General features: G+C 54.8%; 1 protein-coding gene across 2 annotated transcripts in view; it reads left to right on the forward strand.

Moving 5' to 3' along the window:
• The window catches only part of ADCY1 (adenylate cyclase 1), a 120,633-nt gene that overhangs the window by 14,392 nt on the left and 81,435 nt on the right, over window positions 1-24,806 (forward strand). For both annotated transcript variants that reach the window (XM_036066746.2, XM_078059907.1), the window contains exons 2-3: window positions 5,574-5,723; window positions 23,659-23,777. In XM_036066746.2, the coding sequence (XP_035922639.2) occupies window positions 5,574-5,723; window positions 23,659-23,777 (269 nt within the window). The remainder of the gene's footprint in view (window positions 1-5,573; window positions 5,724-23,658; window positions 23,778-24,806) is intronic.

A 24,806-nucleotide genomic window follows, 5' to 3' on the forward strand; every position in this document is an offset into this window, starting at 1 on the left:
GGGCCTCTGTCTTCATGGCCTGTGATTGTCTGGAGAGTTCACTCGATGCAGGGACCAGCAGGAGGATGCAGTGAGGAGTCTGAGCCCAGACGGGCCCAAGTCTGCTTGCTCACCAGGCTGTGAGAGCCGGCCCACGGTCACACCCCAGCCCCGGTTTCACCTCCGGAAAGGAGACCAGCCAGGAGTGTGGAGAAGCCGGGTGGGGCGTGGGCTGAGCATGGGGACCTTATTTTCCCCCACCTGTGACCTGTGGGACCAGGAGTAAGGGAAAGTACTCTGGATAGGTTCGTGCTGACCCTGCTCCTCCCCGTAAGGAAGGGCCATGGGGTGCTGGAGCTTTCGGGAACCAGGAGAGGCCTCAGGCCACCAAGGCCCCCTGTGCCAGCACAGGTCTGGAGTTCTTCCCGTGGTGTCCTTCATGGCCCACGTAGGAAAAGTGGGGTGCAGGTGGAAATTGAGAGTCTCCTCTGTCTTGCCGGCCTGCAGGAGGCAGGCGGGGAGGGCCCAGGAGGGACAAGGACCTGCCCTCCCCCAGTGCTGATCCAGGGCTGTGAGATCTGGTCCGTATACGCACGTGTCTGCGGGCCGTGTCCCCACGCCACCGGGGCTCTGCCCAGGCTCAGCCTGCTCGAGAAGCCGTGTCACTTCAGATGTCAGGCTGGTCGAGGCCTTGCCTCTGTGCCCCTCTGTGGGTCATGGGAAAGTGGGGGTCACTGCCCACCCACCCACCTGATCACAGATGTGAGGCCTGGAACACGTCTCGCGGGGTCCCGTCGGACAGGCTGGAGCAGTGCAGATCTGTCCTTGCCAGCAGGGCCTGGCCTGGCCCCTTGCGCCCATGTGCCCTTAGTTATTCATTCAACAAACACCAGGGCGCCGGTTTCACGGGAGGCTTCATCCCAGCCTCGGGGGTCCGTTGGCGGGCTCAACAGGCCGAGACCCCCTGGAGGGGCAGACAGCGGGTGGGGAAGGTGGTAGGTGAGTGAACCATCGTGTGTTGGAAGCTGGTAACTGTTGTTGAAAGCAACAGAAGGAAGGAGCACAGAGCCGGCTTCCAGGAAGCTCTGGGTCCCTTGCTCTGAGAAGGTCATGTCTGAGCTGAGCTCTTGGAGGCTGGGCGTGAACTGGGCGCCATGGGAAGAGGGCCCCTGCCCAGGGAGAGGCTCTGAGCAAGGCAGGCCAGGACAGGAGGGCTGGGGGCCCAGGGAGCTTCTGGGCCAGGTGGCTGGAGCAGAGACAGGCCCATCTGAGAAGGGGTCTCAGGAGCATGGCAGGAGGTGGTGGGCGTGGGCAGGCGGCCCATCTGTGGAAAGTGGAGCCCCGAGGGTGTGTGATGGTGGAAATGGGCCATGCCTGGGGGTTCTGGGGCCCTGGTCAGTTGAGGCGGGAGCGGCTGCTGGGGTGAGTGGTGGAAGGGGTCAGTGCCTGTCCCATGCAGGGCTGAGTAGACACCCAGCGGGAGAGGCGCAGTGGCTGGGGCGGGGCCAGGATGAAGGTGCGGATTGGGGGTCTTTGGCCTAGGGGTGGGGTCCCACCTCCACAGGCCGGAGCAGGTGGGGCCAGGTGTGCGGCAAAGGCCAGAGGGGCCTGGAAGGGGCTGGAAGGACAGGCTGGGCACTGGGACCTGAGCCTGGGCTCAAAGCCTGGGTGGCTGTGAGGGAAGGTGGGCTGGTGGGGCCAAGGAGGGCTGAGGCCAGGTGCGTGGGGCAGGTGCATGGAGGCCGGGTGCGTGGGGCAGGTGCATGGAGGCCGGGTGCGTGGGGCAGGTGCATGGAGGCCGGGTGCGTGGGGCTGGTGCAAGGAGGCCGGGTGCGTGGGGCAGCTGCAAGGAGGCCAGGTGCGTGGGGCAGGTGCGTGGAGTCCAGGTGTGTGGGGCAGGTGCGTGGAGTCCAGGTGCGTGGGGCAGGTGCATGGAGGCCGGGAGCGCGGGGCTGCAGCGTGTGCACTGGCCCCTTCAGCCTGGGGCCGCCCCCTCCTCAGTGCCGGTGTGTCTGTGGAGTGGATGCTGGTGGGCGCGGTGAGGACCAGTCCTCGGCCAGAGGATGGGTTTGTGCGGCCACGTGCCATGGGCTCTGGAGGTGTTGGCTGGGACAGCAGCCCAAGGAAGAGGCCAGGGCACAGGGCCTTGCTCACTGGGACGCCCTCGTGGGGGTCCACTGGTGGAGTGCTGAGCAACCGAGGCAGGAGCGAAGAGCGGGAAGGATGCGGGGGGGCGTGGCATGCCCGTGGGCAGCATCCCAGGGCCTGACCGGGTGTCCTGAGTCAGGTGTGGGGTCAAGGAGCGATGGGGGTGGCAGCCCTCACGTGGCCGGGGAGCAATGAGGAGGGGCCGGGGCTGGCAGCCCTGAGAGCCCCGGAGTGAGCAGCTGGAACGGGGGGGCCGGGGGGGGCTGGGTTTCCTCAGAGAGAGGCGGGGAGAGGGGGCCTGTGAGCAGCGTCTCAGGGCACTGACCTCCACAGGCCGGCCTCCCGGCAGATCCTCAACCCCAGAGGCCAGAGGGGAGAGGCAGCAGCGTTGCGCTGGCCCCCTCCCTCACTAGCCCTGGAGCTCCTGCCCCAGCCTTGCCGTGCGGCCCTGCCAGCCTGCGGCTCTTGGGGTGCTCGGTCTGGACCCCAACACGCCCTTCCCCGAGCTCGGGGCCCCCTCGGCCTGTCTCGCCCGTGGCAGTCCCTTTGGCTGCCGGTGTGAACCGACACCCCGTCTGGGCCACACCTGCCGGCAGGTGACTCTGGGCACGCTTCTCTGCGTTGTCACCCTCGTCACTGATCACTGATTAGGTGGCCGGTGGTGAAACCTCTCTGCGGCCCGTTGGGCGGTGGCTGCGCCTGATCCCGGGGGTGGGGGTGAGGGAGGGAGGGAGGGGACGGCAGGTGGGCAGGCGGTGGGGCGCACGGAAGCCCCTGGCTGGGGAATGCCGAACGCCAGGCGGAGGACGCCCCCCTCCCCGAAGGTCCCTGCCCCCACCTCACCCTGCCTGCTGGACGCCGACTCCTTCTCCACGTGGGCAGCTTCAACGGTGTGGACGGGGCAGGCAGGCACTCAGTGATCGGCCAGTTGGGCCTCAGTCTCCCTGGGTGGGTCATCATGGCCGGAGGGAAGGGCAGGAGTGACGAGGGTGTGTGTAGAGGGGTGACCCGGTCTGCCCTCACTCTGCTGGCCGCTTCTCCCATGACCCCACGGTCTGCCCCGTGGCCTGTGTCCCACCTCTGCCCCAGCCTCCCTGGGGACACCACATTCCCCAACTGCCACTCCTGGCCGGCTGAGGCCTTACTTTGTGGAAGAGCCGTGTCTGGTGACGTCCCGGCCCCAGTGTGGGGCTGTCCGCGGTGCCGGCCCCTCCGTGTGGGGACTGGGGGCGCCGGGATGGAGGGCGTCTCGTCTCAGGAGGGTTGGTGCCGTCCCGGGAGGACGTCCTGGGTCTCTCTGGTTCCCTTGCCTTCCAAACGGTACATGGAGGCCGGGCGTGGGCACGCAGAGCCAGACCGGTGACGTGTCGACCGGGAAAAGCCGTGTGCTCTGTGCGGTGACGCCGGATTGTTTGGATGTTTGGAAGAGCGCCCACGACGGTGCTTGTGGGCGTGTTAAGCACGTGCAGCATGCGTTTCAGTACTGAGTCGTTTCACCCGTGCCGGGCATCCTGCCGCCTCCGACACGCAGCTCCACAGTGAGCTCGACTGATCCCCAGGTGGAGCGGATGGTCGGAGAGGACAGAAGACACGGCCCGGGCCCCCGGCACGGCCATGCTGAACCCTGCCCCCGGGGAGGCCGGTACGGGCACCGCGGAAGCAGGTCCTCCCAGCCCTGCACCTGCTTCAGGCGATGCGTGCTCCAGCGAGGGGACAACAGCGGGGTTAGAGGGTCACAGGAGGATGGCCGGGTCACACGGGGGTGACAGGCTTAGCGTGGTCATAGGACTCGGGCGGCTCCCTGGACCCTCACTGGGACGGCGGTTTTCCGACTGCTCGGTGTGGAAGGGGCGCTGTCCTGGTGGTACGTTCCCGCGTCCTTTGAGATGTGAGCTCGGCAGGCGGACGTGAGCCTGGTGTCCCCGGTGTGCCGGCGAGCTCACCCGTGTTTGGGGGGGACGGTTCTGTGCGAGGCCCTGGGGATTCGTGCCCCTGTCACCTTCTTGAACAGCTCTGTTGTCTGCAACCGCGGCCCCGTGCGTCCCTCCTCACCGGTCCTCCGTGCCGCAGTCTGTCCTCAGTGCGCCCCACACCGTCCTCGAGGCTGCAGCCCGCCCGCCCGGTCTGCGTCCCCACCGGCTCCCCGCCCCCAGCCTCTGGCAGCAGCCGGTGCTGCAGGTTCTCCGTCCACGCGGCCTCGCGGCCTGCCCTCCCTTGTCCTGCCGCTTGTCCCAGGACCGCTGCCCGCCCGCCTCCGTTTTGTTTCATCCCATGTAATCGTGTGCAAGTCGCAGCGCCCGGTGGAGAGCGGCAGTGACCCCCAGCCCCTGCAGGAAGTGTGTGCGTCCCGTCTAGCCTCTTCACAGAGACTGAGGGCAGTGGCTTTGGGCGATGCTCATACACCTGCAGCTCCTCGGGGAGGTGGGCCCGGGGCCCGGATCTGTGCCGTGGTCCTGCCGGCCCTGGGCCCAAGAGCGGTGGGACAGACCAGCAGAGGAGGCTGAGTGGGGAAGTGGGGTCTGATCCTCCCCGGGTCTGCCGCGACCTGCGGTGTGGCCATCGTGGGCTCCCGGGCGGTCCGGACTGGCCTCGAGTTAAGGCCGCTGAAAGCGGACATTCTGCAAGGCCCCCCTCCTGGTCCAGCAGGTGCGAGCCTCCGAGTCTGGGCTGTGGCTGGCGCCCCAGGCGGGTCTTTCTCGCTGGCCCCTTCCTCGATTCCCATCCTTTGAAGGGAGTGGGAGCCCAGGGGTGCGGGCCGAGCAGGGAGCTCTGGACGCTGCGTTCCCTGGATGGTCACTCATCTCAAGTGCTCGCTTCGTGCTCGCGTATGACATGGTCCTTTCTTCTTTTTGCTTCTAATCTGCTTCCCTTCGCTGCCCGGTTCGGGAGCATCTGCTCCTCCCGGCATCGTGTTTTCTCGGCTGGTGTCCTGGGGCGGCTGTCACTCGCAGCCCAGCCCAGCAGCCTGAGCAGCAGAGTTCTTTCCCTCCCAGGCCTGGAGGCTGGACCTGCGGGTCCTGGAGTGTGGGTGCCGGTCATCCCATGGCCTTGCCTGGGCATAGACGCCGTCTCCTCCCCGGGTCCTCACAGGCTTGTGCATGCATGCACCTCTGTGTCCTGGTCCCTTCGTCTTAGGAGGATGCCAGTCACACGGCTGTCCCCAGTGACCTTGTTTTAACATAATTACCTCTTGAAAGACCTCATGTCCAAATGCAGCTACACTCTGGGGTGCTGGGGGGCAGGCTTGCACGTGAATTTGGGGGACGCTCCCTGCATGCTGTTCTGCTATATGACCGCAGGAAGTCAGCTGTGCACGGTGGGTCCGGCTGGCATCCCGGCCACCCTGAGCAGCGTGGTCATTCCACGGGCTGCTCGTCGGAGGGTGTGGGAGCCTCTGCCGAGCTAGCGCCCCACGCACATGGTGCTCTGTGTTCTCTCCCTTCCAGCTTGGTGCCAACGCCCTGCTCTTCCTCAGCGTGAACATGTATGGGGTGTTTGTGAGGGTCCTGGCTGAACGCTCCCAAAGGAAAGCCTTCCTGCAGGCCCGGAACTGCATCGAAGACCGGCTGAGGCTGGAGGACGAGAACGAGAAGCAGGTTGGTGTGGTGGGGCTGTCGGCTGCGGGACGCGGGGTGGTGGGGAGCATGGGGTGGGGAGCACAAGGCGGGGAGCAGGGGGTGGGGGAAGGGGGCACGGGGTGGGGGGCACAGGGTGGGGAGCACAGAGTTGGGTGGGGGGCGTGGAGGAGGGAGTGCGGGCCTGGGGTGCGGGGCAGGGAGCACAAGGTGGGGAGCACAGAACACAGGGTGAGGATGGTTAGGGGCATCAAGCCCAGGTTGGCCGCCCCCCCCCAGAGGAGACAGGGCAGCAGCAGTGGGGGCTCCCTAGACCTGGAGATGGAGGATCTGCCACGCTGTGTGGCCCCCAGCCTTAGTTTCCCCATTGGTGAGACAGGTGCGCCCAGGTGACGCTGTAGGGCTGGGAGGAGTCAGGGAGAGCTGCAGAGCTCACCCCGTGGGTTTGTTGCCCTGGAGGGGGCTGAGCTGCTTGAAAGCACGGAGTGGGGGGTGTTTTGCTTGGGGCGGACAGGTGTTGGGGTGGGATTCAGCTGGAATCAGTTTCCGCGGAGCTGGGGGGCGGTGGCGGGGGGATGAGGCAGGTCCTGGCCGGCCCTGGCACAGATGTGGTGGGCGCTGACCTGCCGGCCAGAGTGACCCACCGCGAGGCGAAGCCTCCCCTGACCCTGAGGGTGTCCCTGTGACAGTGGTCGTCATGGTGACCGTGCACCAGCAGCTGGGCTGTGAAGCTGGGGTGCACCTGCCCGGCTCTCGCCACAGCCTGCTGGGGCAGCGGGACCACCCACCCCAGTCTAGAGGGTGAGCTGGACCGGTTCCCACCCCCAGAGCCACTGTCAGCCGCGTGTCCCTGGACTTGTCCCTGTCAGTGTCTCCCGGCCCGCTGCTGTCCTGGGCCCATGGCGTGGTCTGGGAGCTCCAGACAAGGCTCGTGATGGGGGGGTCCCAGGCTCTGCTTTACCAGAGTGTCGGTGACCGAGCCTTGTGCTCGTAGGGGTGGCAGATGGGATTGCTTGGTACTCGAGAGCCCGCTGGGTTCCAGCGCAGGGCGTGGGGTACGGGCTGCACACTTAGAACACCCACGCACGTGTGTTTATTTATAGATACTGTAACGATACCTAGTGTTTATAGTGAGGGTAGGTTACGGCTTAGGAGCAGATGACGTGTGTGTGTTTAGATCGTGTGTGTGTGTCTGTGGGTGGACTCGTCCGTGGGAGTTATAGATCTGTGTGTAGATGTATGTGCACGTGTGTGATATGCATGCATGTGCGTGCCGTGTGCCACACATGTGGGTGTGTGTGCGTGTGTGTCTTTGTGTGTATGTATTTGTGTGGGTTTGCATCCATGTGGACTCTGCATGCCGAGGTCTCTGTACATGCGTGTGTGCATGTGTGTGTATGTATGCGGGGATCGTGTGGATGTGTGCATATGCGTGTGGATGTGTGCATATGTGTGCGGATAAGTGTGCGTACACATAACTGGGTCTGCATGTGCATATGTGTGTATACGTGTGTGTGTGCGTGTGTGGGTGTGAGTACAAGCGTGTGCGTGTGCACATGTGCGCATGTGTGTGCAGCTGTATGTGGATGTGTGTGTGTGTGCGCGCACGTGTGGGAGTGTGCATGTAACTGTGTGTGTGGAGGTGAGCATGCGCGTGCATGGCCGTGAGTGTCTAAGTGTGTGCGTGCGTGCACACACGTGTGTATGATCGTGAGTCTCGGGGGCTGCGCCCTGAGCATTTCTGCTGCCGGTGTCCCCCCCACCAACGGAGAGGCTTTTAACCGCTTCTGAGACGCTCGAGTCTAGTGTCGTCATCCCCCCTTTGTCACCTCCCTGATGTCCTGGAAGAAGTGACATTTGGGGCCGTTCCCGTGTCTTTCTGAATCTTCCTTTGCTTTTCCTCCTGGTTTCTGTCTCCTCTGCATTTCCTTTCCAATGTCTTTCCTTGCTCACCGTGTGTCTATTTTCATTTCTTCTCTTACGTTGGCGGCCTTTTCCGTGGACTGTGTAAGGTTCCGGCCCTAACGTGTCTCCTAAGGCTGAGTGCGCCCCCCAACTGGGGGTCGGCCGTGTGCGATGCTAAGGTGGTGGCCGCCGTGTGGACCGCGCTTCCGTGCACAGACTCGTGGCACGGTGTGGCCGCCGTGTGGACCGCGCTGGCCCCGGGAGCCAGCGGTCACACGCACTCCTGCTGTCACAGTGGCTGTGCGGGCCCAGCACGGCGCTCTGAGTGTGCCATCTCATGCGGGTTCAGAGCAGCTCCGCCAGCAAGGGTGTGTTTTCTCGTCCCGCAGAGGAGTGCGCCCAGACTCGCGGAGGCTCGGGGCTGGTGTTCTCACTCGGGAAATCTGCAACACGGTAAATGCCACCCAATCCCGTCAGCCCAGTGAGCGCTCTGTGTCCTCCAGGTTTGGTCTTTGTGCATCTTCTTTTCCCGTATCGTTGTCATGTTGTCTGGATAATTCTATTTTCTGCATTTTCCCATGGACGGGTCCACCAGTGCTGTAACTGTAACTTGAGGTAGCTGCTCCTTTTCCCTGTGCGTGCGTGCTTGTGTGCATGCGTGTGCGTGACTGTGTTCTCAGCAGACTCCATGTTTTAAAAATGTTACTCCTCACGAGCATCTTTGTTCACGTAGACTGGATGTATTCCTCGGTTATGTTGTTGAGAGAGCAAATACGACGTCGTTTCTCTGCCTGGGCTTGGGGGTCTTTTCCAAATAATGCTATGCTCTGTTTTATAAGTTACCCCCGATGACACTCGGCTCTGGAGGGCCCGCCATCTGTGGGTGGGAAGGCTGAGGTGGGCCCGGTGGTCGGGGTTCTGGGGCGCGGCCCCGGCGATGAGTCTGGTCCTCTTTCTCCGTCCCCCGCTGTGTGTTAGGTCTGTGCCTCCTGGCCGTTCAGTAACGCAGATGGCCGCTTCTCCACGTGTTCACGCGCTTCTCCGTGGCGTGTGCGTTTGCATCCCTCCCGGTCCGTGTTCTCACTGTGCCCGTGGGTGCGAACGAGCCGCTCACTGTGGGGAGGCCGGTGCTTCTTCAGGAGGGATCCCTGTGTCCCTAGCTCTGTTTCTCTGGCCTTTTCTTTGTGTAAAAATGCAGTTGTTCCTATTTTCAAACATAGCAGTTGTTTCTCTTGGTGGTTTCATCTGGTGCTTTAGGAATAGGAGGGTGAGTGTGGACAGGTCACTTCCGTGCGTCCCTGGCCGTCCCAAGACTGGCTGAGTCAGGACCTTGACCCGCACGCCTTTCCTGTTGCAGCCTGTGGGTTGGTCCGTCACACGGCAACGGCTTTCTGGGCTGCCCCGTCCCCTGACCTCAGGGTCACTCCCTGCCTCCCGCCGGCCCGGCTGCTTTTAGCTCATGAAGCCCAGTCTCTGGGATGGCTCAGATGGGCTTGCTCAGACGGGCTTGGCCACCTCTCGGGGGCTCTCAAGTACCTGCAGGCACCTGGTGCCTCCCACTGCCTGGGGACCGCCCGGCAGGCCCAGGACAGCAGGAGGTGCTGAGGCCAGCTGAGGGACCCCCGACTGAATGGCCTGGTCACGGTCTGTGTGTGTTTTCATGTTTGACTCAATTAGCAAAGAATTCAATTTAATAGCAGCTTCTAGGGCCTTTTCCAGACCCTGAGCCCGTAATAGGGCACCCTGGTGATGTGTGAGAGGATATTGGCAAATGCACCCCGATTCCAGGAGGGGGTGCTGGGGCCACACCCCAATTCTGAGAAAGGGCCCGGGGGATATGCCCCAGTTCTGGGAGGGGGTCCTGAAGGGACACACCCTGATTCTGGGAGGGGCCCTGGGGGGATGCACCCTGATTCTGGGAGGGGGTCTCGGGGGGACACACCCTGATTCTGGGAGGGGGTCCTGGAAGATGCACCCTGATTCTGGGAGGGGCCTTGGTGGGTTGCACCCTGATTCTGGGAGGGAGTCCTGGGGGGATGCACCCTGATTCTGGGAGGGGGTCCTGGAGGGATGCACCCTGATTCTGGGAGGGGCCTTGGTGGGTTGCACCCTGATTCTGGGAGGGAGTCCTGGGGGGATGCACCCTGATTCTGGGAGGGGGTCCTGGAGGGATGCACCCTGATTCTGGGAGGGGTCTTGGTGGGTTGTGCCCTGATTCTGGGAGGGGGTCCTGGAGGGATGCACCCTGATTCTGGAAGGGGGTAGTGGGAGATGCACCCTGATTCTGGGAGGGGCCTTGGTGGGTCGCACCCTGATTCTGGGAGGGAGTCCTGGGGGGATGCACCCTGATTCTGGGAGGGGGCCCTGGGGGACGCACCCTGACTCTGGGAGGAGGTCCCGGGGGGATGCACCCTGATTCTGGGAGGGGGCCCTGGGGGACGCACCCTGACTCTGGGAGGAGGTCCCGGGGGGACGCACCCTGATTCTGGGAGGGGGTCCTGGGGGGGACATACCCTGATTCTGAGAGGGGGTCCCGAGGGGACATGCTTTGGTCCTGGGAGAGGATGCTGGGGTGTCCAGCTCTGGAATGACCACTGTGTGGTGGCAGGTGAGCCCACTGGCTTCTGCAGGAGGTGGCAGATGTTGGGGGGGTTGGGTTTAGGAATGGGGTCCTGGGTGATGTGAGCTGGGGGAAGAGCATAAGCAGAGAAGCCGAGGCCCATGTGTGTGGTGCGTGGTGGTCTTCGAGGGGGGTCCTTCATTTGTTGTGGCCTCAGCTGGGAGGACATGGGAGATGGGGGGGCAGGGAGGTGTGTGCACGCGGCCGCGTGCAGGGCTCCGACGGGTGCTGGCAGGAAGGAGCAGGGGTCAGGCAGAGGTAAGAACTTGGAGGCAGGGGTGGGGGCCATGAGTGTGCACCCAGCAGGGCCGAGATGGGAAGCTTCCTAGAACAGGAGACAGTGTGTGTCAGAGTGCAAACCAGGTGCTTCCCCCTCCCCAGGGCTGTGCCCGCAGGACGGGCCTGGCTTGGGTGACACCCCCAGCCAGCAGGCTTGCGGGAGGGGCACGCGGGAGGGGAGAGCAGGGCCCGCCCTGAGATGCAAACCCCCAGGGTTAGAACCCTGCCTGTCCCAGCGGCGGGACAGGACACCATGGGACGCACGGCTCTGCTCCGAATCTGGGGCTGGCGGGCTCTTGCCCACTGTTTGCCGATCTGATGCCAACACCTTCTTGCTCCACGTTGGTCAGTGCCGTTTTGGTGCGGGTTGTAGGGTGTTCGGTGCCTGGGCTGCCCCCAGGGAGGAGCTGCTGATCGCTCTCCTCCCCCCGTGTCATTTAGAACGAACAGCCTTCTGTTTGCGGAGACCAATCTAGAAGAAAGTACCCAGCTCTGCCCCAGAACCTGAGTGTGTTCATCTCCTGCCCTGCTGGTGGGAGACGGTGGGCAGGGCTGTCTGCTGCACTGGACGCTCCTCTACTTCTAGAAGCTTCTCTGCCGTACGTTGGAGAAGCTCCCCGAGTTGTCAGTGTCCCCGAGGCTGACTCCTTTGGGAGGGACTTGGGTGTGTGGAGACCACCCCTCCCACCAAATCAGCACCGATGCTGGGGGTGACCCTTGTGCAGGGTCGTGGCCGAGCACAAGGAGGTGCGTGATCCAGAAAGTTCTTCCTGCCTGAGTTCATACCCCGATTTCAGGCTTCTGCTTTGTGTGCGGCCTGTAAGGACTTTCTTCCATTTTGCAAACCTGGGGCTGGCTCAGGGAATTTCTGACTCAAGAGGGACAACGAGGTGAGGGACAGGGTAGCTGGTGGCAGAGCTGGCTGAAGCCCAGGAACCCCCAGACCAGCCACACCCCCTCTCCAGCCCCGCGTGTCCTGAGCCATGCTAGGCTCAGCAGAGGGCTTGGGTTCACAGATCCCCGAGGTCAGATCCTCCAAAAGGACTGGGAGGGTCCTTTAACAGGGGTCTTTCCCTTTCAGAACAAAAGTGTCCAACATTGAGTCTTTGAAATACGAAAGCCTTAGAGCGACTGATCGGGAAGAAAGAGCGGGCACACAGAGGTCTCAGGGGTGGGAAACGCGGCTGCAGACAGCCGGGCTAAAAATAGGTACGAGGGGAACACTCAGGATGCGCTGATACCAGAAGATTTGGACACTTAGACGAGATGTGCGAATTCCCACAAGGTGTCCACTCTCAAAACTGATTCAAGAAGAAAACGAAGGATTTGGCAACCCCGTGACCGCTAACTTGTCGACTTGGCGCTAATAGTCATCTCCAGGTCTGGGGGTTCACCCGTGAGCCATGTGGGTGTCCAGGGAAGGCGCCGTTCCCACCCTACCTGTCCTGGGGATGCACACGCAGGGGGACCCTCCAGAGTCGCTGACACGCAGGTCACACACACACATGGGGAGTGGCCCCTGCTCCCAGTGCTGTGTTTGTGCGTGCGGTCACCCCGAGGCCCTTTGGCTCCTGGTGCCGAGCGGGGAGCGGGTTTTGTCTGGACCCCTTGGCGCGTCGATGTGCAGTGTATGAGGCTCGGCAGGGGCTGGCATGACCCCATGTGTTGTCATCCCCACGATTGCCTGGACTCCGTGGAAGCAGAGCTGAGGCCACCGTGCCCCGCCCCACGCCCCTGCAGCGCCCCTGGCTCAGGCCGGCACCAGACCTTCTGACTTGGGTCGTGGGGCAGGGGCAGCCTGGGACACCCTCCGTCCCTCCTCCTGCAAGATCCAGCTCTGGAAAGCAGGGCCTGCCCAGCATTCCTTCGGCTGAGCATGCAGGGTGCTCGTGGTGGGTGGTCCCATGGGAACAGGGCGACCATCCCTCCTTCCTGCTGATGCTTCATTTCTACCTGCACACGAGGCAGGTGCATCCCACTGAGTTCTTAAAACCCCTCGCATGGCCTTTCCTCGGTGCTCATGTGCAGAGAGAGAAACCACATTCTCTTCTTAGCAGGACGCTGGTCCTGTCAGATTAGGATGCCACCCTTTGGCCTCATTAAACCTTAATTACCTCCTGAAAGCCCTTTCTGCAAATACAGTCACATGGGAGATTAAGACTTCAACCCAGGAATTTTGAGGGGACACACTTCAGTCCGTGGCACCTGCCAAGTTCACGCAGAAGCCGGGTGCATGGCTTGAAGGTGAGGAGAGGCCGGCTGGCTGGGTCGCGGGCGAGAGGCCTCGCGGTGCCCAGGGCTGGGTGAGCCCCGGCCTCAGAGCTCCTTCCGTGGCCTCTTTCCTGGGTGCCACGTGGAATCGCACTGGTGCAGTTGGAGGTGGAGAAGCAGGCCTGGGCCGATGGAGGAGGGGTCCTCGGCCAGGAGTGGAACCGCGGGTCACGGGGTGACTGCTAAGCGTTTCGAACGCGGCTTTACTGTTTTCCGTTTCCGCCAGCAATGTGTGAGGGTTTTCACACCCAATTCATTGTTTTCTCTTCATGGAGTCTTTTTAGTTTGCGCTAATTACAGATGCACATGTGGTCGTGAGCAACAAGACAGAGGCACCCCATGTCCCCTTCACCTCGCTTCCCCAGCAGCAGGAGACTGACAGGTGCGGCCAAGACACAGAACATGCCGGCACCGCGTGCTCCCCCACACTCCTCCCCACTTCCATCCTGGAGCTGGCACCTGCCGGTCTGCTGTCTGTGTCTGTAAATGTGTCGTCTCAGGGACGTCCTGTGCGTGGAGTCCTACAGCGTGTGCACTTTCGGGGCTGGCGTTTCCACCGTCCGCTGGAGATCATCCAGGTTCTTGCTGTGTCAGCGGCTCACCCCCTTTTCTTTCAGTTGTGCTCCGTGGTGTGGATGGACCACCGTTGGCCTGACCGCTCACCTGTTGGAGGACATCTCGGTGGTTTTCAGTTTGGGGCGATCACGAACAAAGTTGCTGTGAACATTCCTGTGGTTTTTTTGTGTGAACGTGAGTCTTCACTGCTCTGGCGTGAACGTCTGGGAGGACAGTTGCTGGGTCGTGTGGTAGTTGCGTGTTTAGTTTACTGAGAAATCGTGAGGCTGCTTTCTAGAGTGTTTGGATCATTTTTCACTCCCAGAAAAACCCGTTTCTCTGCACCCTCGCCAGCGGGTGCTGGTGTCACTGTTGGCTGTTGTAACACTTCTGATAGGTGTGTACTGATGTGTCAGGGTGACTTGAATTTGCATTTCCCTAGTGGCTGTGATGGTGAACATCTTTTCATGTGGTTATTTCCATCTCTGTGTCCTCTTTGGAGAAATGTCTGTTGATGTCTTTTGCCCATTTTCTAACTGATCGATCTATGTATTGTCTGTCTATGATCTATCTATCTGTCTATTTTCTATCTATCTGTCTATCTATCTATCTATCTATCTATCTATCTATCTATCTATCATATCTATCATCTGTTTTTCTATCATCATCATCATCTAGCTTTTATTCTTGAGCTGTGAGAGTTCTTTATATATTATAGATACTAGTTCTTTGGGAGGTATGTGGTTTGCAAACATTTCCTCCCAGTCTGTCGCTTGTTTTTCCATCCTCTTAATGAGGTCTTTTGCAGAACAAATGGTTTTGATTTTGATGAAGTTGGGTTTGTCAACTTGCCCTTTTATGAATTGTGCTTTCGGTGTCAAGTCTAAAACTCTTTGTCTGGCCCTAGATCCCAAAGATTTCTCTTATGTGTTTTCTAAAAGTTTTAAAGTTTTATATTTTACGTTGACATATATGATACATTTTGAGTTAATATTTGCATCATGTGTGAAGTTTAGATCCAGGCTCATTTTTTTTTTTTTTTTTTTTTGCCTGTGGCTGTCCAGTTGCTCCAACACCATCTGTTGAAAATGCTGTATGTCCTCCATTGCTAGTTTTATTGAGATATAATTGGCGTATAACATCATATAAGTTTAAAGCATACCACATAATGATTTGGTATATGTATATGTTGTGAGGTGATCACCACAATAAGTTTAGCTGCATCCTTCACTTCACATAGTTATACTTTTTTTTTTTTTTCTCTTGATGGGAACATTTAGGATCTACTCTGAGCAACTTTCAAGTATTCAGTATGGTTAGCTACAATCATCATGCTGTACATCACATCTCCAGAACTTACTTATTTTATGATTGGAAGTTTGTACCTGTTGACCCCCTCCTGCCCCGTGCCCACTTTGCCCCCCCACCCCCTGACCTCTGGCAACCACCAATCTGTTCTTTGTATTTGTGAGTTCAGTTTTTAAAGATTCCACATGTAACTGAGACTCTACAGTATTTGTCTTTCTCTGTCTGACTTATTACACTTAGTGTAGTACCCCATAGGTCCATCTGTGTTGTCATAAATGGCCGGATTTCCTTCTTTTTTATGACTGAATAATATTCCATTGTATATATGTACCATACTTTATGTATTCATCCATCAAAGCACACTTAGGTTGTTTCCATGCCTGGGCTGTTGTAAGTAATGCTGGATTGTATGGTAGTCCTGTATACCTCCTCCACTGAATTGCTTTTGTACCTTTGTCAAAAATCAATTGGGTGCATTCGTGTGAGTCTGTTTCCAAGGACTGTGTTCTGTCCCTTTGCTCTGTGTGTTTATCCTTCCACACAGTCTTGGTAATTGTGGCTATATAATAAATCTCAAAATCAAGTAGAGTGATTCCTCCCACCTTGTTCTTCTGTTTTAAAATGATTTCAGTTATTATTGTTTCTTTGCTTTTCTATATAAATTTGAGAATAATCTGACCTATGTCTACTAAAATCTTTGCAGGGATTTTGATAGGATTTGTGATAAGCCTGTCTATCAATTTGGGGAGTATTGACATCTTTACTATTCTGAGTCTCCCAGTCCATGAACATGGTATGTCTCCCCATTTATTTAGATCTTTTTCAAGTTCTTTAACCAGTGGTTTGTAGTTTTCAGCATGCAAGTCCTATATATGTTTTGATATATTTACCCCTATCGATTCCATTTTTTGAATGATTGTAAATGATAAATTGTATTTTTGATATCATTGTCCATGTGGTCATTCTTAGTATATAGAAATGCAACTGATTTTTGTATGTTGATCTTGTATCCTGCAACCTTCTGAGCTTTTGTTTCTGTTTTTGTTTTTTGATATTGTTTTGTTTTCACATGGTTTTTCAGTCCTTCATATTTCTTACGTGGACCATCATGTTATCTGCAAATATTTACAGGATTATTTCCTTTTTTCCGGTGCGTATGCCTTTTATTTCCCTTTTTTACCTTCTTTCACTGACTGTACTTTCCAGTGCTGTATGTTGAATAAAAGTGGGAAAAGCAGATATCCTTGGCTTGATACTGGTAAAAGTGTTTAGTTATTTCACCATTAAGTGTGATACTAGTTGTAGGTTTTTTTCTGGATGTTTTTTTAATCAAGATGAGGAAGTTACCCTCTCTTCGTATTTTTCTGAGAGTTTCATCAGGAATTGATGTTGAATTTTATCAAGTTCTTTTTCTGAATCAATGGTTATGTGATTAAAAAATAACTTTTAAAGTATATGTTATAGTTGCAACGTCATTACAATGTGCAACAATGTACGGTGTTACATTAGTTTCAGGTGTAGAACATAGTGATTTGACAAGTTTATAGTTTATAAACTATACTATAATTTATAGTATATGCTATGCTCACCACAAGTGGAGATAGGTGGTTTTTATTCTTTATCCTGTTGATATGGTATATAACATTGATTGATATTTCAATATTGAACTAGCATTGTGTCCCCTGATTAAACTTGGGTCAGGTGTTATTATGTATTGCTGATATGCTAATATCGTGTTAAGGATTTTTACATCTGTATTCTCCAGAGACATTGGTCTGTAGTTTTCTTTTTATTTTGATCCGATTTGGTGTCAGATAATATTAACTTTATATAATGAATTAGGATGTGTTCGCTTGGTGTAAGGTGATATCTCATTGTGGTTTTGGCCATTTGTATGTCTTTTTTTGAGAATATATATTCAGATTCTCTGCCCATTTTTAATTGCATTATTTGGCTTTTTTGATGTGGAGTTGTATAAGTTCTTTATATATTTTGGATATTAACCCCTTATTGAAGCTATCATTTGCAAATATCTTTTTCCATTCAGTAGGTTTCATTTCATTTTCATTTTGTTAATTACTTCCTTTGCTGTGCAAAACTTTTTATTTGGTATAGCCCCAATAATTTATTTTTGCTTTTGTTTCCCCTGCATGAGGAGACATATCTAGAAAGATCTTTCTAAGGCTGATATTTTCTGGATGATTATAGGTAGAATTGCTGTTAATTCTTCTTTAAGCAGTTGGTAGACATATTTAGTAAAACCATCTGTATCTAGAGATTTCTTTTATATGAGTTCTTAAATTAAGAATTCAGTTTACTTAATAGATTACAGAGCTATTCAAATATTTTATTCATAGTATTTATTTCTTATTGGGTGAGTTGTAGTGGTTTGTGCTTTTTGAGAAGTTTGTCCATTTCTTTGAAATTGTCGAATTTATGTGTGAAGATTTGCTACTATTCCCTTTATCCTTTTGGTGTCTGCAGGGTCTGTAGTGATATATTTCCTGATTTTGTTTATTTGTGTCACATCTGTCTCTCTCTCTTTCTATCTCACTGGTTTTTCTAGAGGTTTATATATTTTATTGATATATTTAAAGGATCACATTTTTGTTTCATTGATTTTGTGTTTTTTTTTTTTCCTCTCCTGTTTTCAGTTTCATTGATTTGTTCTTGTGTTTACTATGCTATTCCTTCCTCTAATTTTGGTTTATCTTGCTCTTCTTTTCCTAGTTTCTTTAGAAGGAAGCTTAGATTATTTGAGAATTTTCTCTTTTTTAATGCAAGCCTATCGTCTCATAAATTTCCCTTTCAGAGCTGCATGCCACAGATACTGATATGTTGTATTTTCACTTTCATTCAGTTCTTTGTATTTTTAAAATTTTCCTTTAGGATATCCTTTCGACTCCTGGATTGCTTAGAATTATTTTTGCCTAATATCTCAATATTTGGGGGGTTTTCTGTTGTTTTCTGCTATTGATTTCTAGTTGGAGTCCATGATTTTCCATAAACTATTATTTGAATTCTTTTAAATATGCTGAAGTTTGTGTCATTATCCAGGCAGGATATGGCTTGTCTTGGTGGGTCTTCTGTGGGTGCTTGAAAAGAATGTGTATTCTGTGCTTCTTGGGTGAGGTGTTTTATAACTGTTGATTACATACTGTTGGCTGATGGTCTTCTCGAGTGCTTCTGTATCAGTGCTGAGCTTTGTCCAGCTTTTCTATCACCTATTGTTATATGGGGTATTGAAGTCTTCAGCTAACATTGCAGATTTGTCTCTTTCTTCTCTTGGTCCTATCAGGTTTTGGTTTATATATTTCGAAGCTATGTTGTTTGGTGCATGCATATTTAGGATTGCTGTGTCTGGGTGGATTGACTTTTATCATATGTAGTGTCCCTTTCTGACTTACAGTATTTTTCCTTGAAGTCTAGTTTATCTGATAGTAAAATAGACACTCCTGTTTTCTTTTGATCAGTGTTTGCATGGTGTATTTTTTCCATCCTTTTCTGTTCAGCCTATTTTATATGTGAGTTTCTTGGCAACTCCATATAGCTGGGTCATGCTTTCTTAATCCAGTCTGCCAATGTCTGTCTTTTGTGTGTTCAGAACACTTATTTTTCATGTAATGAAATGTTTCATTTTATGTTTTGTTTTCTGTTTTCTTCTCTGTTTCTTTCCCCTGCCTTTCTGCGTGTTACTTGAACTTTTTTTTAGAATTCAGTTTTGATTTATTATTGTGCCCTTGAGTGCCTGTCTTTCTCAGTGCCATGGGAGGTTTTACACTCTATGCACATAACATCACTTTCTACTAGAACCATGAGAAACGATGGACTCTGAAAAACAAACTGAGGGTTCTGGGGGGGGTGGGAGGATGGGTTAGCCTGGTGATGGGTATTGAGGAGGGCACATTCTGCATGGAGCACTGGGTGTTATGCACAAACAATGAATCATGGAACACTATATCTAAAACTAATGATGTAATGTATGGGGATTAACATAACAATAAAAAAACAAAACAAACAAACAAACAAACAAAAAAACATCACTTTCTACTGTTGTTGACATCTTACCAGATAGAGTGAGGTGCAGAAACCCCCCTCCATGTCCTTCAACCTCATCTGTGACAAAACTGTCTTAAATCTTTCTTCTGCATACATTTAGAACCACACCATGTGATGCTGTAAATCTTGCTTCAACCAGCACATAAAGGAGAAGGGAAATATATTGTACTCATATGTAATTTTGCTCATACCATGTTATTTCTTCCTTCCTGATACCCAGAGATTCTTCCTTTTCTCCTTTTCTTTCTGGTTGAAGGACTTCCTTCAGCCATTCTTTTGGGGCAGGACTGCTGGTGACAAATCCTCATACTTTCCCCTTGTCTGAGGACGTCTTGATTTCTTTCATTCCTGAAGGGTTCTGGGTGGACAGTTCTTTTCTCTCAGCACTCAAAAGATGTGCCACCTTCTCATGGCCTCCATGATTTCTGATGAGAAATCTGTTCTAATTGAAACTGTCTTTCCTCTGTGGGAGAGGCATTGTTACTCTCTCATTGCCGTGAAGGCTTGTCTGTTGTCTTTAGTTTTCTGACATTTGACTATGTTGTGTCCTGGTGTGGATTTCTTTGGTTTGTCTGCATTGGGGTCTTCCCAGTTTCCCAGGTGTGGAGGTTTACGTCTTTGTTAAATTTAGGGACTTTTCATCCATTATTTCTCTGAATACTTTTTATAGCCATTTTCTTTCTTGTCTTTGGTGATTCCATTGACATGAATGTTGGATCTTCTATTACAGTCCCATGGGTTGCTGTGTTCTGGGGATTTTTTCCCCTAGTCTATTTGCTCCGTTTTTTCAGTTTGGGCAATTTCTTTCATTCTGCCTGCAAGGTCACTGGGCTTTCCTCTGTTCTCTACCACCTGTCGACCTTTTTATTTCATTATTTTTTTTTCAGTTCTAAAATTTGCATTTGATTCTCTTTTGTATCTTCTATCTCTTTGCTCGAGTTTTTTTTTCTTTTCTTTTTTTCAAGTGTGTTTGTGGCTGCTCATTGAATTATTCTTACAAGAGCTGCTTTAAAATCCTGTTAGTTATTCTGATTATCCTGTTCATCTTGGTGTTGCTGTTTGTTGATTGTCTTTATTCACTTGTTGAGACTGTTCTGGTTCTGAGATGCTGAGTGGTTTTCGATGGGAACCTGGACATTTGGAGTATTGTGTGTGAGACTCTGGGTCTTCTCTGGACCTTGTGTTTTCACTGGTTTTCTGTGACTTCACTTGGCAGGGAAAGGGGCCACCACCTTGACACTTCCAGGTGTGGTGGAAAGTCTGGGTGCCACACTGGGCCTCTGTTGGGGCTCATGGTGGTTCCACCTTACTGCCATGCTGGAGAGGGGGTCTGGCTCCTGCCTGGGAGGGAGGAGCAGGAGAGCCCTTGGTCTCCCCTGACTCTGAGCAGCAGGGAAAAGGCCGGGCTGCTGGTGCCCTTGTGTGCTCGGTGTCTCCTCACAGTGGGGGGAGTGTGGACATGTGCAGGAGTTTCGGTTGTTTGCCTGGAGTAGGGCTGCTGTTGTCTACAGTTTTCCTCTCATGAGGCTGCCCCTCTCCTGGCCCTTTGGCCAGAGAGAGCTGGGTTTGGGGAGAGCGTACTGTGGTGCCTGCTGGTGTTTCTGGATGTTTCTGGGCTGCCCTGTCTCCAGCAGTCAGTCTGGGGGATGAGGTGAACAGAATGCCTAGGGCCTCACCTCTGGGCTGCTCCCCAGTCCCCACGTCTGTGCCTCCTTCCTTCTGTCTTTCAGAGTCTTCTCATGACTTTCACATGTAACGCCCAGGACTTGAGTACACGTAGCGGGAGAAGGGGGACAAAGTCTCCTGGAAGCAGAGTCCTCACAACTGTTACTTAAATATCGAATGATTTTTAGGAATACTACATTTATTTGAAGTCATGTTTTGATAGTCAAGAGCCATGTAGTAATGTTCATAAGACGCTGGGATGCTTTGTCTGATCCATGGATACTTTGTAGGCTCCATCTTCATAAATCTGACCTTTTGATTTCTGGCTTTGTATTTTATTTTGCCGGTTAGAACGCATCAGTGTTGTGTGCTTCTGATGCATTGTTCACAGTGTTTATTCCTGCTTGGGGCTTTAGGGCTAGGTTTGAGATTGGATGTGGATTTCAGGTAATATCTTTATGATGTCAGAGAACGACTTTGTCCTAGGTTTTGCTGTTTTTAATCGGGGATGGGTGCTTGATCTTGCCAGATGGTGCTTTGCTCCCTATGGGAAAGTTGCATGCTTTTACTCCTGGTTATGTGTGTCGGCTTTAGGTACTATCGCTAATCTCGTGGGTGGAGCTGATGCTGAGCCTTTGGTCAGAAGGACAGCCTGCCCTTAGGAATTTCATACAACTACGGCTTATGCACAACGAGGGCACTCTTTCCCCCTCATATATGGGTTCCAGGGAGGCCCTTTATGGTTGATGTGGCAGAGCTGATCCATGCCACCCTGACAACCCAGTCTCCATCTGTTAATTAGTTTGCCATTGTTAGTGCGTGGCCCTCATCCTCATGAATCAAGAAGGTAGGTAGAGAACCAGACATCATGACTGTATCCCCAGCAACAGAGGGAGACAAGGAAGAACAGGCTGTCTTTAAGGAACATTCCAGTAGCTCCCACGTGACCTTTCAAGCCCTATGTCGTGGGCCACCTCTAGTTGTGGGGAGAGGCTGGACCACGAAGTGTTTATTTTAGGTCACCAAGCCCCAGACGAGAGTGAGGGGCTAGACGATCATGCTAGAGGTGGAGAAGGGGTCCGGAGACAGTGGCCAGTCTGCCTTCGCCTCTCTCCCAGCACCTGCTGGGCACTGCCCAGCATTCCCAGCACATTGCCCTCCTGTCCCTTCTGCCTTTTCAGGTCCTCCTTCCCTCCTGGTGCAGCCCTTGGTCTGCGGCTGACTCAGTTTCCCTATCCTAACTCCAGATCGTGCAGGGCAGCTGAGGCGATGGAGAGACCAGGTCCCGGAGGTGTGCCAAAGCCTGGGTCCTCAGAGAGAGAGCGGATCTCCCAGGGCGTTAGGAGAATACTGATGGGGAGGAGAGTGTGATGAACGTGGGGGGAAGCAGCCTCCCTTGTTTGATCTGATGTCGCATTTTTGTAGGTGCTGATGAGGGATTTAAGAGCCGCGCCCTGAGCAGTGGGCCTCGGAGGTGTGGCAGGCATGGTGGGGAGTGGGCCCTGCAGTACAGTAAGACCCCTTCTCTGAGCACCTGCTGAGGAAGCTGTGTGCTTGTCTCCCTGTCTGATGTGATGGAATTCAAATAGGGCTGAACTGACCCAAAAGGGCAGAGCTGAGATGCAAGGCCAGGCAGCCATCCTTTTCCCCAGGGACCCTCTGTGCAGGGCACTTGGGGGTAGGTGTCACTCCCTGAGCCCCTAAACGGGGCTCGGTGGCCCGGGGTGTAGGGCCCCATGACATTGGGTCTTCCCCTGGAGAGAGCGTGAAGCTGTGTGTTTTTCGGGCCCTTCGTGGGTGGCCTTCTGTAGTGTCCAGCCGCATCTGTGTCCCCACCTTGTGCCTCACGGCATTTCCAGAAGCTTCTGGGTGTGTTCGCGTTGCTGATGCTGCTCTTGGCCTGTCCATGTGGCGGCCCGAGCGAGCCCTGCCCCGGCTCTCTCCCCCTCTGGCACCACCAGCCACTGCAGACTGTGTCTCAGTCTTGTCCCAGAGGCCCCCCGGCCAAGGAGGGGGTCAGCGTCCACCGGCCAGACCCCAGTCATCCCGCAGCTCCCACACCCTGTGCAGTGGCTTTTTAGCCCCTGGGCTGTCCTCAACGTGCTCAGCCTGGACACTTCCACGTCTGGAGTCGTGTGCTCTCCCGGGACCTGGAGGCCTCTCCCCACAGCTGACCTGATGTCAAGAGTGGCCATAGACCATTGCACTATTGGGATGTCCCTCTTCTGCATTGGAGCCTGTCCCTTTGGCAGCTATGTGTGTGGACCTCAGGGTGGATCCAGGCCTCGCTCTCCTTTGCTTTCCGAAGCAGGGTGGGAAGGGGAGTGAGAGGGACCAAGGGATGGGCCTCTGATGCCGGTGAGGCTGGCTGGTCAAGGGCCAGTGGGGTTGAGGTCAGGCTAGGACCCTGGGGAGGAAGAGAGGCAGCGTCTGGATGAGGAAACCGTGTCCTCAAAAAAGCGATGGAGTCTCCAGGGCAGCAAGGCTCCTCTGGAAAAGCCTAGATGTTGATTCCATTCTCTGGGGGGGGAAGAAAACATCTGACCCCCATAGAGAAGGAAGAAATCAGAAGACAAGACCAGGGCGCCTGGGTGGCTCAGTTGGTTAAGCGACTGCCTTCGGCTCAGGTCATGATCCTGGAGTCCCGGGATCGAGTACCGCATCGGGCTCCCTGCTCAGCGGGGAGTCTGCTTCTCCCTCTGACCCTCCTCCCTCTCATGCTCTCTGTCTCTCATTCTCTCTCAAATAAATAAATAAATAAATCTTTAAAAAAAAAAAAAAAAAAAAAAAAAGAAGACAAGACCAGGGGGGAAATGCAGTGTTGTCTGTTTGTCTCTGTGAGATCAGGGGACCCCTGTTGGTCCTGGGGGATGGGTTTCTACAGCCCATCTTGAGGTCCCTCTCAGGCCCGTGTTGGGCAGTGGGGTGGGGAGTGAGGCCGGGCCGCCCTGTGTTTCCTGCCTGTTACCTCTGCTTAGTGCAGCTGGGGCACACGGGTGGGGGGGCAACGGGGGAGGGTTGCCATGGAGGCCTGGGTGTTCTGGAGGTGATGCCGGCCCCTTCCCAGTGCTCGGGGAGCGAGTCACCTGTGTAATGACAGGCCAGGCCTGGGCACAACCCGCCGGGGCTTGGGGGCCAGGCAGGATCTGCAGGACCAGACCGCATGCTGGTGCACACGAGGAGGGTCTGCAGCCCCTGACGCAGGGCAGCTCGTCAGCACCACCCTCAGGGGAGTGATTGAGGACTGGCGGGGAAGGCCCCGCGGCATCACACGGGCCTGTCTCTCCTGTCCAGGAGCGGCTGCTTATGAGCCTTCTGCCCCGGAATGTTGCCATGGAGATGAAGGAGGACTTCCTGAAGCCCCCCGAGAGGATTTTCCACAAGATTTACATCCAGCGGCATGACAATGTGAGGTAGGGCTGACGCTGGCCTGGCGGAGGTGGGCCTTGGGGAGCTCAAGTGAGGGTGATGGAAATGGCAGGCGACGGTGGGGGTGGGGGTGATGGAGGAGGTGGGAGGCCACAGGCAGACGGGGGTGGAGGGCCCCCGTTTGAGGGGAGGAGGGGCCAGGTGTGGGTCGGGAGGCGCAGGTGAGCACCTGCCGGCTGGGAAGCAGGTCCCACGGAAGGTGGGGCTGGAGAATTCTTGGGTGATGGGTGTCACAGCTGCTCTGTCCCACTCTTCCTCACCTCCCGTTTCCTGCGTGGGCTAGACAGAGGGTTGGCACTCTGCCCCTGAACTGGCTTGGGTGGTGGAATTTGGGCTGGGACTTGGCCCACATCAGGGTAACAGCTGAGCATTCTTCTACTCGGTGCCAGGGTCTGGGGTAGGCGTCCTCTCCCTCACTCGGTTCCTCTCATGGCAGCCCCAGGAGGTAGGCAGTGTTCCCGTTTTGCAGGTGAGGAAACAGTCCTCGGGTGAACCAGCTCGCCCCAGACACACTCTGAGGTTTGTGTGCTTGTTTTTAAAGATGCAACTAAAAATAACTTGGTTCCACTCAGTCGTGCCTTCTCTTTAAGAGTGCTTACACTAGCTGAGTGTTGCACTTTCCATGAATGTCACTCAGGCAGGCGGTGGTGGACGACCCTGGGCCCCTGCAGACACCACAGGATCAAAACCTCCTTCTGTTTGTGTTGAGTGCTGTGGACCGAGTCCCCACAAGCTGGTGCTTGTCCGTCGGGAATGAGCTAAGTAAGGCCTGTGGCTGCCGGCCCCTCCCCATCAGGGTCCGAGCCACCCGTGTGTGTGAGCCGGCGTGGCCAGCCGCTGTCTGCTGAGCATGCTCACTCCCACTGCTGTGCTTCTCGGGAAGGACCGGTGTTGTCCTCCTGTGGAGGACGTTGAGCCCAGTGAGGTTAAGGCCCCAGGGTGTGGGGCTAGCATTCCAGTCCTGGCAGCCCAGGCACTGTCGCCTGTACTTGTAGATGAGGAGACTGAGGTTG

This window comes from Halichoerus grypus, chromosome 12 (genome assembly GCF_964656455.1).
Source record: "Halichoerus grypus chromosome 12, mHalGry1.hap1.1, whole genome shotgun sequence".
NCBI classification, from domain to species: domain Eukaryota; kingdom Metazoa; phylum Chordata; class Mammalia; order Carnivora; family Phocidae; genus Halichoerus; species Halichoerus grypus.